General features: G+C 40.5%; 1 protein-coding gene across 6 annotated transcripts in view; it reads left to right on the top strand.

Annotated features, from left to right (window-relative positions):
* The window catches only part of ZNF609 (zinc finger protein 609), a 191,438-nt gene that overhangs the window by 26,459 nt on the left and 150,994 nt on the right, over nucleotides 1-13,985 (top strand). For 4 of the 6 annotated variants that reach the window (XM_045581601.1, XM_045581600.1, XM_036439212.2 and 1 more), the window contains exon 2: nucleotides 1-646. This exon is cut by the window's left edge and continues 227 nt beyond it. The exons of 1 other annotated variant lie outside the window; for it this stretch is intronic. In XM_045581601.1, coding sequence (XP_045437557.1) covers nucleotides 1-646 — 646 coding nt within the window. The remainder of the gene's footprint in view (nucleotides 647-13,985) is intronic. One more of the 6 variants, XM_036439225.2, reaches the window with a different exon arrangement.

Here is a 13,985-nt window from a genome sequence, read left to right as displayed (position 1 = left end):
CATCATTGACCTGGACGCCGATCTGGAAAAGGACCAGCAGAAACTGGAAATGTCAGGCTCAAAGGAGGTGGGGATACCGGCTCCCAATGCTGTGGCCACACTACCAGACAACATCAAGTTTGTGACCCCAGTGCCAGGTCCTCAAGGGAAGGAAGGCAAATCAAAATCCAAAAGGAATAAGAGTGGCAAAGACAGTAGCAAACCCACTCCAGGGACTTCCTTGTTCACTCCAAGTGAGGGGGCAACTAGCAAGAAAGAGGTGCAGGGACGCTCAGGAGATGGTGCCAATGCAGGAAGCCTGGTTGCTGCTATTGCTTCCAAGGGCTCAGAGAAGGCGGCTAAGGCATCTCGCAGTATAGCCGGCTCCAAAAAGGAGAAAGAGAACAGCTCATCTAAGAGCAAGAAGGAGAGAAGCGAAGGAGTGGGGACTTGTTCAGAAAAGGATCCTGGGGTCCTCCAGCCAGTCCCCTTGGGAGCACGGGGTGGTCAATATGATGGAAGTGCAGGGGTGGATGCAGGAGCTGTGGAGCCACTTGGGAGTATAGCTATTGAGCCTGGGGCAGCGCTCAATCCTTTGGGAGCTAAACCGGAGCCAGAGGAAGGGGAGAATGAGTGTCGCCTGCTAAAGAAAGTCAAGTCTGAAAAGGTAAGAGGTGGCCAGATCTGGCTGCCCACTGCCAGTCAGAGCTGCCCTGGACTAACCACCAAATGCTATGTGCACTCTGTGGGAGGCTTGTTAGTTACCAGCTGCTCTGACAATTACAAGGTCAGAGCAGCTGGTAATGATAATGTGGCTTTATTTCAAATTGGGATTCCCTACAGATTCATTAACAGCAGGCCTGGACATTTTGGAGAAGAATATTTGTTGTTGGGGCAGCTATTTGTAGGATGAATTTTCTATAAATCAAGTTGAGAACCTCCCACCTTGTTGTTGTCTCACCTCAGATACTTGTTGTTGAAGGCTGACATTAACCTTTATGTGATTCTCCAGCTTGAATGTTGTTTCATCTTCATAATCATTGATAAACTTAATAAATTGATAAACTTAATAGGTTTACGGTTGAGTGCTATTCTAAATGGGATAAATGGTGCTGCTGGGTCTCTGGAGAAGAAAAGGGTTAAATGAAAATAAGTTCCATGGCATGATATCTACCAGGTATTGTATTGGTGGCTACCAAAGAGCAAAGAAGCACAATGTGGGATAGGAAAACAAGGGGAAGGAGGTTCTGACTATGCTATGAGGTACTTAATCAGGCCTTAGGAGTTGGTGTTGTGACTATGAAAGTTTAGCCTTGAAAGAGATTCTTTGGCCACCAAAGATATAGTTCTTGGCCAGGTATCTCTCAACTATTGGGAATCAAAGTCTCTTGGAGCTGCCAAACAGTGTAATGATGATACCATGCCTCCTGTTTGACTTGGAAGGGCAGGTGCCTGCAGCCCTGGAGGGGCTCTCCTCCTCTGGGAAGATGACTTAGTTCATGTCTCAGGATATCAAGCTTGCAGGGCTGGAGCAGAGTAGGTATGAGTCTAGGGTCAGCTCAGGCTGCCTTAAACTTCAGTAGCTTACAATTACCTACAGAGCGGCTGAGCTGCTCATTCAATGGCTCTTGATTTTCTGCTTTGTGTTCTGCTCACCCTATGCTTTCAGCTGATCGCTGCAGATACGGTATAAATTGATTTCTCTGTAATTACATCAGCTACAACAGGGAATACCTATTTCCATATGTAAGTGTTAGTAAATAGAGGGTGGGTGTGTATGATTTGGTGGTAGTGCCCTCTCAGTGTCTGGATTTCAGTGGTAGCTTGTGCTTTTTTTGTTATAGATATTTTGGTCTTTGCCTCTGGCACATCTGTAGCTCTTAGCAACATCGGGGCTTCCCTAGTAACAGGGCTGTGAATTTTTCCCCACTAATAACACAATGGTTCATTTCCGTTTACCAGTGGCAGCTGTCAGAGAGGCTGCCTGTGTTTAGGTGGCAGATGCTATAGTCCACCTCAGCAGAGTCAAGTTCCAGCTGGTTATTGGCATGGTTCATCCTGTGCTGGCTGTGATTTGCCATTTTCTCTGGGGTGCAGATGGATAATACTGTTTTGAAGAGGCCTAGGAGTACCAGGAGTTCTTGTTTCTGTTCCAGGCCCATTAGACTGTTCCCTACGTCTGGTGGCAGTAAACTCCTGCCATATAATCATTGTTCTTCCTGTGCTTAAAAATGGACACTTCTAAGAGTAACCTTCATTTTCCTTTCTATTTAGAACTCTGGCCTCAATGCTGCAATCTCCTAAACTCAGAATTAGTCTGTGGGTGAAAGGATTAATGATGCTTAGCTTCATGTTGGATTTAATTCTGAGTGCCCAGGATAGTCTCCAACAGAGAAGCAAATGAAACGCATTTTCTCTTATAGGTGCAGAGACTAGTTGGGAGGCTGCCCTTCAGATTATAATTGGACTAAAAAATGCAATGCATTCAGCTAAGAATATACCTTGGCGCTTGGGGACTTTGTCCCTTAATAATGTAGGTGTGTTATAAGCCTTGTCTCTTAAGGCAATTGAGAGTGGGGAAATAGAATGAGAGAGAAAAGGGAGAGAGACTTTTGGAAGAAAGATAAAATTGCCAGGAATTACTTTCGGAAGCAGAACATTTATTTTGCAGTTTGATGTTACTATAAGCATGAACCTGGTTTCTCAGTTCCTTTCCCTTATTCCCTCAACTCCTTTGAACAGCCGGTTTCTGGGGTGCTTTTGCATGAAGCCTTTGACCATTGAAGCAATTACTTAAATAAATGTTTGGACGTTGCTAGGAGATGAAAATACTGTGCAGGGAGAGAGTGATTTTTGTAATGGGAGGAGGAAAAGAAGACTAGGAATCTTGCAGCTTTCAAGAAACAGGGACCATAGAGTTTGGGGCATAATAAGTGTTCAGTCAGTATTTGATGATAAGTAAAATAGCTTGTGAGCTAAGTCTCTGTAAATTTCTTTTAAAATTTTCTCTCTGAGATATGGGCTTGTCTATGGCTTAACTGGTTTGGAATGTTCCTTCCATGTAGGGACAATCAACAGAAACAAAACAGATGATTTGATATAATCTAGGAATTACATAATCTGAGCTGAGAACTGTCATGAAGAAGAAAACTCATAATATTTAGAAAGTACAATACATTGATAGGAGGTTCCCTCACCCTCACCCCTACTTGGAAATAGGAGAGAAGACAAATTGTAGTTTGTGGTATAGAATAGAATTGTCACTGAATTGTCACTTGTGTACCACTAGTTAATAAGGGGGATTTGAATATTCAAATTAACTCAGGATCTTCTCTCTCATCAAGGTAGGTATCTTAGGCTATAACTGAGGCAATTTTCTTTCAGCCAAGGATGTGGATTTCCCTTCATTGGATCTCATTTTTGCTCTATACCTCTCACTGGCAGGGCTCACTGTGCTGTTTCCCAGAGTTCTAGGAGAGTCCAGGGATGGCTCTTAGCAACTGCTGCTGCCTTGAATTGTTATTGAACCCTCCTGCCTTTTACTTCCTGCCAGCTGAAGAGACGGGGATAGGGAGGGGGGTGTTGTTGAGGAATAAACAAGATTGAGCCTTCTGGCTCCTGCCTGTTCCCTTGCCAGGGGTTTGATTGATAGGTTGTTAAGTTAGGGATGGAAGGGGAGGTAGGAAGGAGGGAGGGTGCCTGTCTGAATGTTCCAAGCTTTGTGCTTGCATTGCCACCCTGACAGGCAAGAAAAAAAAGAATTTACAAACCACAGAAGGCAGTATCTATCTGTGGTGGCTCCTGCAGACAGTCAGGCTTAAAACAGGAGTTTAAGTGAGACTTTTTTTTAAAGTCATATAAAGTAACCAGTAGGTTCTAGTGACTACAGGATCTAGAAATTTGTAACTAGAAGCTCCTCTCACTTCTTTAACTGCTGCCTTTGATCTTGTAAGATAGAAACACTGCTAATGCTGCTCTCAGAATGCTGCATATATTTACCACTTCCCCCATTACTTTAGGATACAAAGAAAATGCAAAGTATGCTCTTAGCTATTTTGCCTTCTGATCTTGCTTTCTGTTACATTCTTTGTTCTAAGAGCATCTTCCTTTGCCCTTGGTTTTGTTTTCTTGCCCTGGCTTATGCCTTCTAGCTCAATTCTGTTTTGTTGCAATCTCTCATTGCCTAACCAAGGTCAGGTCTCTTTTATTCCTTCTGATACACCTTCCTCCTTCTCTAGTTGTTCTTTCTTAGTGATGGCATAGCAGTCAGCTTTGCTTCCTGAAGCGAATGCCCTAAAGCATTTTTCTTTATGGAAAATATTTAAAAATTTATATTTATGTGGGACAGAGATGTATTCTCTAACTACAATGGAGCCTGAGTTTAATTTATTTTTTCTTCAGCAGCTCTGTTTTCCATTTGGGTGTTGTAATTCAAGGAGGGCCCAGGGAAAGATTATCTTGTCCAGCCTCCTCATTTTATAGAGGAGGAAACTAAGACCAGGGAGGTCATGTGACTTATCTGGGATCTCCCAGATAGTCAGTGGCAAAGCCAGACATAGAAACCAGGGTTTTAGTTGCCACATTCTCCTCCTCTTCCACCTCCTCCTCCTCTTTTTTTTTTTTTTTTTTTTAATCTTTATTGTTCAGATTATTTCAGATGTTCCTCTCCGCCCCCCCCCCTTCCACCAGATTCCCACCCCACCCCAGGCCTTTGCCCACCCTACTGTCCTCGTCCATAGATGTAAGACCTTTGTCCAATCTCTTTCCTCACCTTCTACTCCTTCCCCCTGAGTATTGTCAATCTGCTTCCTTTCCATGCCCCTGATTCTATTACATTCAGCACAGTTTATTCTGTTCATCAGATTTTTAGATTCACTTATTTATAGATATGTATTTGTTGTCACTTTGTTGTTCATAATTTTTTATCTTTACCTTTTTCTTCCTCTTCTTAAAGAATACCTTTCAGCATTTCATATAATACTAGTTTGGTGGTGATGAACTCCTTTAGCTTTTTCTTGTCTGTGAAGCTCTTTATCTGATCTTCAATTCTGAATGATAGCTTTGCTGGGTATAGTAATCTTGATTGTAGGTTCTTACTATTCATCACTTTGAATATTTCTTGCCACTCCCATCTGGCCTACATAGTTTCTGTTGAGAAATCATCTGACAGTCATATGGATACTCCCTTGTAGGTAGGTAACTAACTGTTTTTCTCTTGCTACATTCAAGATTCTCTCTTTGTCATTTGCTCTTGGCATTTTAATTATGATGTGTCTTGGTGTGGTCCTTTTTGGATTCCTCTTGTTTGGGGTTCTGTGTGCTTCCTAAACACCAGTTAGGGGAAATTTTCTGTCATTATTTCTTCAAATAGGTTTTCAATATCTTGCTCTTTCTCTTCTTCTGGCACTGCCATAATTCATATGTTTGTATGCTTAAAGTTGTCCCAGAGGCTCCTTACATTATCTTCATTTTTTATTTATATATATATATATATATTTTTCTTTTTGCTCTTACAGTTGGGTGTTTTTTGCTTCCTCATATTTTAAATCTTTGACTTGATTCTTGGGATCCTGTACTCTACTGTTGAATCTTTGTATATTATTATTTTATTTTTTAAAAATATATTTTATTTTTTTACAGAGAGAAAGGGAGAGAGTTAGAAACATTGATGAGAAACATTGATCAGCTGCCTCATGAACAACCCCTACTGGAGATGTACCTGCAACCAAGGTACATGCCCTTGACTGGAATATAACCTGGGACCTTTCAGTCCTCAGGGCAACGGTCTATCCACTGATCCAAACCAGTTAGGGCTGTATTTTTTTCTTTATTTCAATCAGTGTATGCTTAATTTCTGACTGGTCCTTTTCCTTTTTTTTTTTTTTTTTTTTTTTTTTTTTGCATTCTCACTAACATCTTTGAAGGTCTCACTAAGTTCCTTGAAGGTTTCTAGATTCTTGAGTAACCTTATAACTCTGATTTTGAACTCTGTATCTAGTATTTTGCTTTCTTCCATTTCTTTCATTGTGACATGTTTCTTTGTCTCTGCATTTTGGCTGCTTCCCTGTGTTTGTTTCTATGTATTGGGGAGCTGCTATGTCTCCTTGAGTTGATAGAGTGGCCTTGTGTGGTAGGTGTTTTATAGGGCCCAGTGGCTCAGCCTCCTAAATCACCTGAGTGGATATTCTTGGTGCACCCCTTTGTGGGCTGTGTGCACAGTCTTGTAGTTAAGCCTTGATTGCAGTTGGTATCACTGGGAGGAACTGACATCCAGGCCAATTGGCTGTGAGGACCAACTGTGTCTACAATGGAAGAGCTGCTATGCAGGAGACACCCTTATGGAGCAGGACTTACTTCAGTGGGGATTTGGTGCTCACTGAGTCTGCCCCTTGAATATATCACTTAAGGATGTGAAGAGTTGTAATCTGGTATGATCTCACACTGACCACTGAGCACACTGGCTCTTGGATCTCCAAGGAGATGCAAAGTCAGCCAGTGCCTGGGGCCACCCAACAGGAGCTACAGAGAGATCTGCAGATTCCTCCTCTTTGTATTGGGTTTGGAATGCTCAGACAAGGCTCAGCTGTGAAGCAAGGTTCTTGGGCCTTCTTTTGATAGCTTTGGGACTCCCTAACCCAGCTGCTGCCTGTTTGACAGGTTTTAGGCTGAGAAAGGGCAGGCCATATGCAGAAGCTGCTGCACACAGCTTGGGTGGGGTTGTAAATTGGATGGTGTGGGGTCTCAGGGAATCCCCAGGACAGAGAATACAGCAGTGGCTACCAGTCAGCCCTGCATTGGAAAGATCCCAGTGCAGGAACAATGACTGCTGCCAGCACCTCCATCTGGAAGAAAGCCGCCCTTGCGTTCCTACCCCAATGCCAGAAAGTCCAGTTTCTCCCCATATGTATCTGGGTCTTCCAGAGTCTCACCTTGAACTGGAGTTCAGAGCAAGCGGGAGCTTGTATCTCCAGATTAAAAGAGCAGCTCACTAGGGTGCCAGCCTGTTCCTCGCCTCGGCACCTCCTACCAGTCTCAATGCACTTTCTTCACCTCTCTGGTTGTAGTACTTCTACTCAGTCAGCTTTCCCATGGTTCTTGATGATAGTTGTTATGTCTTTTAGTTGTAATTTTGATGTAGTTGTGAGAGGCAGCAAGTACAGGTGTTTACCTATGCCGCCATCTTGTTTCTCCCTGTTGCCACATTCTTGTCATGCTGTTACTCCAGGATCTTTAAATCTTTGTTATGAGGGATTCTCAATTTTCCACTTTAAACCTACCTGAGATATATTGGATGTAAATGCCCAGATAATCTCAAGACTACTTTCATTAAAAAAATAATTAAATTTATTGGGGTAACATTGGTTAATAAATTTATATAAGTTTCAAGTATACAATTCTATATTATATCATCTGTATATTGCATTGTGTGTTACTACTCAGTCACATCTAACGTTATTGGAGGAATACACGGGTGGGCTTCCTCCGTTGCTCGTGGAAGTGGGGTTTTGTGGGCACCATTGAAATAAACATTTTTAGAAGCTCCCAGGGGAGAATGTGATGTGGGAGAAGACTTTATTTTCATGGACTTATATACCTCGGGTTCCAAAGTCCCATGCCCCTTAACCCAGTCCTAAAAAAGGTACAACTGGGGGTTCAGCAAAGCCAGAAGCAGGATTAGTGTCCAGAGCTTCCATTCCTGTTGCAGCTAGGTCTGGCAGAGCATGAGGCTAGTTAAAGTCCATTAGTCCATTGTGTGGAGCCCGCATGGCTGTAGGCCACATGGGTGAATGCAGAGGAATGTGCCCCAGCAACAGGAGTCGGGCGCAAACAGCAAGCGGGCAAGCCGAGAGAGTAAACTCCTTTATCTAGGAGTTTCAATATTCAGGTTTTGTGCCCTTGCAGTGGCCACACCTATTCTGGCCACTGACTCACTTCCAGGTGTGACTGACAAGTAAGCACCTTTCCATGTCACTCAGACCTTGCTAACTAGTATTGGGCATGTGTCCAAACTGCTTTTGTCCAGTCCCTTTTCCCTTTGGTTAGTGGGGAACAGACTTGGAGAGTGTTAGTGTTACATGGCTTGCCTATATTATCTAGTCTTCTTTTTGTTCCTTTCCTGTTAAATAACCAGATTATTACAATAGTATCACTTCCATCCCCTTATATTTTATCACCTTTACAAATCTTTACTACCTCCACCACCCTTTCCCTCTTATAATCACTATACTGTTGTCTGTGTCTGTGAGGTCTTGTTTGTCTTGTCTGTTCATTTGTTGCTTTCAGTTTTACATCCCACATATGAATGAAATCATGTGGGTTTTTACTATTTCTGTCTGATTTATTTCACTTAGCACGATATTCTCAAGATCCATTCATGTTGTCACAAATGGCAGTATTTCTTTTTTTTTTTTTTTTTTTTTTTTTTGTGGCTAAGTATTCCATTGCTTATATGTACCATATCATTTTTATCCCAATCAGCTACCAATGAGACTTTGGTTGTTTCCATGTCTTGGCCCATGAATAATGGGGGTACCTTCATCTTTACAAATGTTTTCAATTTTTGGGGGTAGTTACACAGAAGAGGAATCGCTGGATCAGTCAAATGGTAACTGTATTCTTAATTTTTTGAGGAATCTCCATATTGTTTTCCATAGTGACTGTACCATTTACATTCCCACCATCAGGAATGGGGGTTCCTTTTTCTCCACAACTTCTCCAACACTTGTTACTTGTCTTGTTGATAATTTTAGCAGGTGTGAGGTGATATCTTGTTGTAGTTTTAATTTGCATTTCCCTAATAGCTAGTGAAGTTGAGCATCCTTTCATATACAGGATGGGAGAAAAGTAGGTTTACAGTTGTGAGTACCCAAAATACAGAGTTTATTCTTATATTATTATTAATTAACTAGAGGTCTGGTGCACAAAATTTGTATATGGGTAGGGTCCCTAGGTCTGGCCAGTGATCAGGACCATTTGGGGCCTTCCAGCTGCCGGCTGGGGCCTCCCTTTGTTCTGTGCCACCCCCTAGTGGTCAGTGCATGTCATAGTGAGCAATTGAACTTCCAGTCTCCTGGTCAAACTCCCATGGGGACAATTTGCATATTAGGGTTTTATATATATAGATTAATTATTTTCCATACTAACAACAGTAGACCTACTTTTGCCTTATCCTGTATCTGTTGGCCATTTGGACATCATGGGAGAAGTGTCTGTTCAGGTGCTCTGCCCATATTTTTATTAGATTGTTTGGGGGTTTGTTGTTTTTGAGTTGTATGAGGTTTTTTTAAAAATATTTTTTGGATATTAACCCTTTATTAGAGGTGTTGTTTGCAAATAACTTCTCATTTGGTTGGTTGCCTTTTTGTTTTATTGACAGTTTATTTTGCTCTACAGAAGGATTTTAGTTTAATATAGTCACATTTATTTATTTTTGCTTTTCCCTTACCTTTGGGGTCAAATTCATAAAATCCTCTCTTAAGACCAAGGTCCATATGTTTTATTCTATGTAATTTATGGTTTCTGTTCTTATATTTAGGTCTTTGCTCCATTTTGAGTAAATTCCTGTGTATGCTTCAAGACTGCTTTCATTCTGATTTTAACACTGTAGTTAGTAAAATGACCTTTGAGTTTAGATTTTTTTAATTTTTTTTTGTAAGATTATCATATTTACAAAGAATAACCACTTATACCTGCACTGAACCTATTTTATTACATATAAAACAGGAAAGTTACTTATAAACTGCTACTTGGAGATTGACTTCTCGATGCTATTTGTATTGTGTGTGTTCCAGAATATAGCATTCAGTCAAATTTTCATTGTAATCATTGAGGCATTGCCGTCTCCCTCATTATTTGGCAATTGCAGATAAAAACCAAACAAACAAATAAAAAGCAATAATCCTGCCCTGTGGCTTCTTGGACATACCGTATTTTTCGGACCATAAGACGCTCCAGACCATAAGACGCACCAGTTTTTAGAGAAGGGAAATGAAGAAAAAAAGATTCTGAAACAAATAGTGTCCTAAAATATTTTGTGTGCATTAAAACCCAACATCACAGTCATAAACACATGTAATCAACCCTGTAAAGTAAACAGCAGCATTTAGAACCATTTTAGAGCTGGGCAAGCACACAGAGACCACACAGAGCCGGGCAAGTAAAAAAACTTTTTTTTTAAAGTATATGTGTAGGCTATATTTGGACCATAAGACGCAGGGACTTTTCCCCCCCACTTCTGGGGGAAAAAAGTGTGTCTTATGGTCCAAAAAATACGGTATCTTTAATTGGCAGACCTTAAATGTATTGTGGATACTGTAAAGAGATGATAAAACTTATTACCTTTAATTCATTAGGTACATTGAGTGTATTTAGAGTTTAGACATTAGGCGTGGTGCTGGGTGTATACGTGGCAAAGTGGTTACTGTCTTTGAGGAGATTACAGTTCATCTAGAGCAGAGTTCTTAAAAGTGTGGCCCTTAAAACCAGGTGCATTACATCACCTGCATGTCAAAAATAAAGATTCTTGGACATTACCCAAAATGTGCTAAACACATATTAAGGGTAGGGTCCCAGAATCTACTTCCAGATGACTCTCCAGATAATTGCTATATACTTTAATATTTGAGAATCATTGTGAATTTTCTTTATAAGGTGGGATCCACTTCTCACTTAAAGCACCAACCTTCTAAACTTAAATTTCACATCAAACTCTTATATATAATTTAGTGGTTAAGAGTATAAACTCTGGAGCCAGATTCCCTGGGTTTGTATTCTAGCTTTGCCATTTATTAACTGAGCGATCTTGAGCAAGTTATTTAACTGCTATACCCCAATATTCTCATCTGCAAAATGAGGAAAACAGTAGTTCCTGTGTAGTGTTGTTGTAAGTTTAAATTAGTCCATATTAAACACTTAAAACAGTGCTTGGCACCTGGGAAGCATTCAATAAATATCAGAAAAAAAGAAAAACATGATTTGAGTTGAAATAAGTCTTAGTGCACCCTAGATAGTAATGGCTGAAGTATAAAAACATTTCACTCATATAGGGAACTCAGTATAAATAGATAAACACATTAAGACTTGCAGCACTATGCTCAGAAGTTTCAAATATGGGTTGGAAAATTTGCATGCTGATGATGTGTTCTTAGGCCCCTGATATTTATGTTGGGGGAGTGGGTACTAAAATTGGCTTCAAAGGATATTGAAGTGGCCTGTTGAATTTCATATGAATTGAGTTTCCTTCCTGGCCATATCCCTGATGTGGGGCAGGATATGTTGGATAGATGTTACTGTGGGTTTGCCGGCATGTGCCATCTCATGTATGCTGGAAGAGCCCTAAATGTTTTTGTTTTTGCACAAGAGTGCATGGAAAATCTAAGTCCTAGTCCTTAATCTTTCTCCCCCACTGTGAATGTATATTTTTGCCATTTGGGTATAAGAGCTTTTACGTGCAGTGCTCATCCAGGGAGGCAGCAGGGTTTGGGCTTTTAGGCTGGAGGTGGCAGTAACAGACACAGCTGAGATCCTGCCACTGCTGGCTGGCTGAGCCCTCCTCTCTGTGGTTTTCACTTTTCAAGCCATGCTTGAGTAACCTGCCTCCAGAGCTGCTGACAGGGCTGTGTTCAGAGGCCTTGGAAATTACACTGTTCATTTCCTTATCATCCCCTGACCTGCAGTGCAGAGCCTTCTGGTGCAGGAACAAGGCAGAAAAAAATCCAGACGGCTCCCAGCCAGCATGTGTCAAGCGCTACAACGAAGGAAATTGGACTTGCTCACTTAAATACCATGGGGCTAGGCTTTGATTTTTGGTTCCTGCTGAGAGTTATTTGTGTGCGCGCACATGTTATATCTGTGTGTGTGTGTGTGTGTGTGTGTGTGTGTGTGTGTGTGTGAGAGAGAGAGTTTGTGTGCATGGCAAAGCTTTAAGGAGAAGCATCTGAAAATCGAGAGCAGAGGGAAGATTGCTTTTCTCTTCTGTTAATTTCCCAGTTGTGCCATTGGGATGGGCCTGGAAGGATTAGCATCAGGAAGGTGCCAGGCCATATTAATATTTTAAAATATATTTCTCAGTACAGTTTAGTCATGGTTGAGAGCATCCACCCAAGTAAGAAGCTTCCCTGGCTTGGTGAAGATACATTTTTAACAAATTCTATCCCCTGAAGACATTCATCTTAGATGACCTTGATATTATAAATGTTTAAGCTACCTAAGAAAGTATACCGGTAGACCTTGGGTCTGTCTTGGATAAAGGGAATAGCTTTTTTGAGATGCAGGATAATGGGACAAAGGAGAGATAGACAAGAGGATTTATAGCAATTTGAAATTTTCTGTATGTAGGTCAAAATTATATTTTCAGAGTGTGTTCTCGTTTTTTTAAATATTAAAAAAATCTACTTCCTTTTTCTGTTGGCATTTCTCTTGCCCTTGGAGAGTCAAAGGAAACACTTTTCAGGCTGAAGATGTAAAATGTGGATTTAAGAGGCTCTTGAGCAGAGTTTACAATCATTCTAATTTTTCTTTTTCTGGATTTCTACTGCCTTGGTGACATTGGAGCCTTTGTGAAGTGAGGGTTGGGAAGAGTAGTCTCTTAACTTTCAGCCTCTGGGAGTGTTTTTAAATCCTAAGTGTTTCTTTTGTTGGAAATACTCTGTAGAGAAATGTTTTCACATGAGAAGGTGGTAGCAAAGGTGAGAGTGGATTACTTCCTTTGACCTTCTTATAAAGCAGTGGTCCCTGTACGAGCATCAGCATTAGCAATGCCTGGAAACTTGTTAGAAAAGCAATTCCCATCTTAGGTCCCCAAATCAGAAACTCGAGGGTTGAGGCCTTAGTAATTAGTGTTTTAACATTAGCTCTCCCATTGGTCATGATACACACTAAAGGTTGTTCACTTGTGTAAAGCACCCTTGTTTCTCTCTCTCTGTCTTTCTCTCTGCTAATCCTCACCAGAGGATATTTTCCCATTGGATATATATATATATATATAATTTCAGAGAGGAAAGTAGTAAGAGAGAAACATCAATAATGAGAGAGATGATTGGCTGCCTCCTGCAAGCCCCACACTGGGGATTGAGCCCACAACCTGGGCATGTGCCCTGAATCAAATCGTGACTTCCTGGTTCATAGGTTGACATTCAACCACTGAGACACACTGGCTCTGTGTCTATTGATATGATCATGTGATTTTTGTCTTTCAACTTGTTTACATGATGTATTATGTTTATTGATTTGCAAATATTGTACCAACCTTGCATCCCTGGAATAAATCCTACTTGATTATGGTGTAAGATCTTTTTTAATATATTGCTGGATGTGATTTGCTAATATTTTGTTGAGGATTTTAGCATCTATGTTCATCACGGATATTGGCCTGTAATTTTCTTTCTTTGTAGTATCTTTATCTGGTTTTGGAATTAGGATAATGCTGGCCTCATAAAACGAGTTTGGAAGTGTTCCTTCCTCTTGGATTTTCTGAAATAGTTTGAGGAGTTTAGGTATTAGTTCTTCTTTGAATGTTTGGTAAAACTCCCCCATGAAGCCTACTAGACCTGTGCTTTTGTTTGGTGGGAGTTTTATTTATTTATTTATTTTTTTATTACTGCTTCTATTTCATCCGTTATTATTGGCCTATTCAGGTTTTCTGATTCCTCCTGATTCAATTTTGGGAGATTATATTTTTCTAGGAATTTGTCTATTTCACATTGTTGATATATAGTTGTTCATAGTATTTTCTTACAATCCTTTGTATTTCTGTGGTATCAGTGGTTACTTCTCTATTTTTGTTTCTGATTTTATTTACTTGTGTCCTCTGTTTGTTTCTTGATGAGTCTGGCTAATGGTTTATCAATTTTGTTTATTCTTTCAAAGAACAAGCTGTTGGCTTCATTGATTTTTTGTATTGTTTCCTTTAATCTCTATGTTATTTATTTCTGCTCTAATCTTCATTATTTCCTTCCTTTTACTTACTCAGGGCTTTTCTTGTTGTTCTCTTTATAGTTCTTTAAGTT

The sequence above is a fragment of the Pipistrellus kuhlii genome, unplaced genomic scaffold (genome assembly GCF_014108245.1).
Source record: "Pipistrellus kuhlii isolate mPipKuh1 unplaced genomic scaffold, mPipKuh1.p scaffold_m20_p_1, whole genome shotgun sequence".
In the NCBI taxonomy this organism is placed as follows: Eukaryota; Metazoa; Chordata; class Mammalia; order Chiroptera; family Vespertilionidae; genus Pipistrellus; species Pipistrellus kuhlii.
The sequence above is the reverse complement of the archived record's forward strand: the minus strand, read 5'-3'. Positions and strand labels throughout refer to the sequence as shown.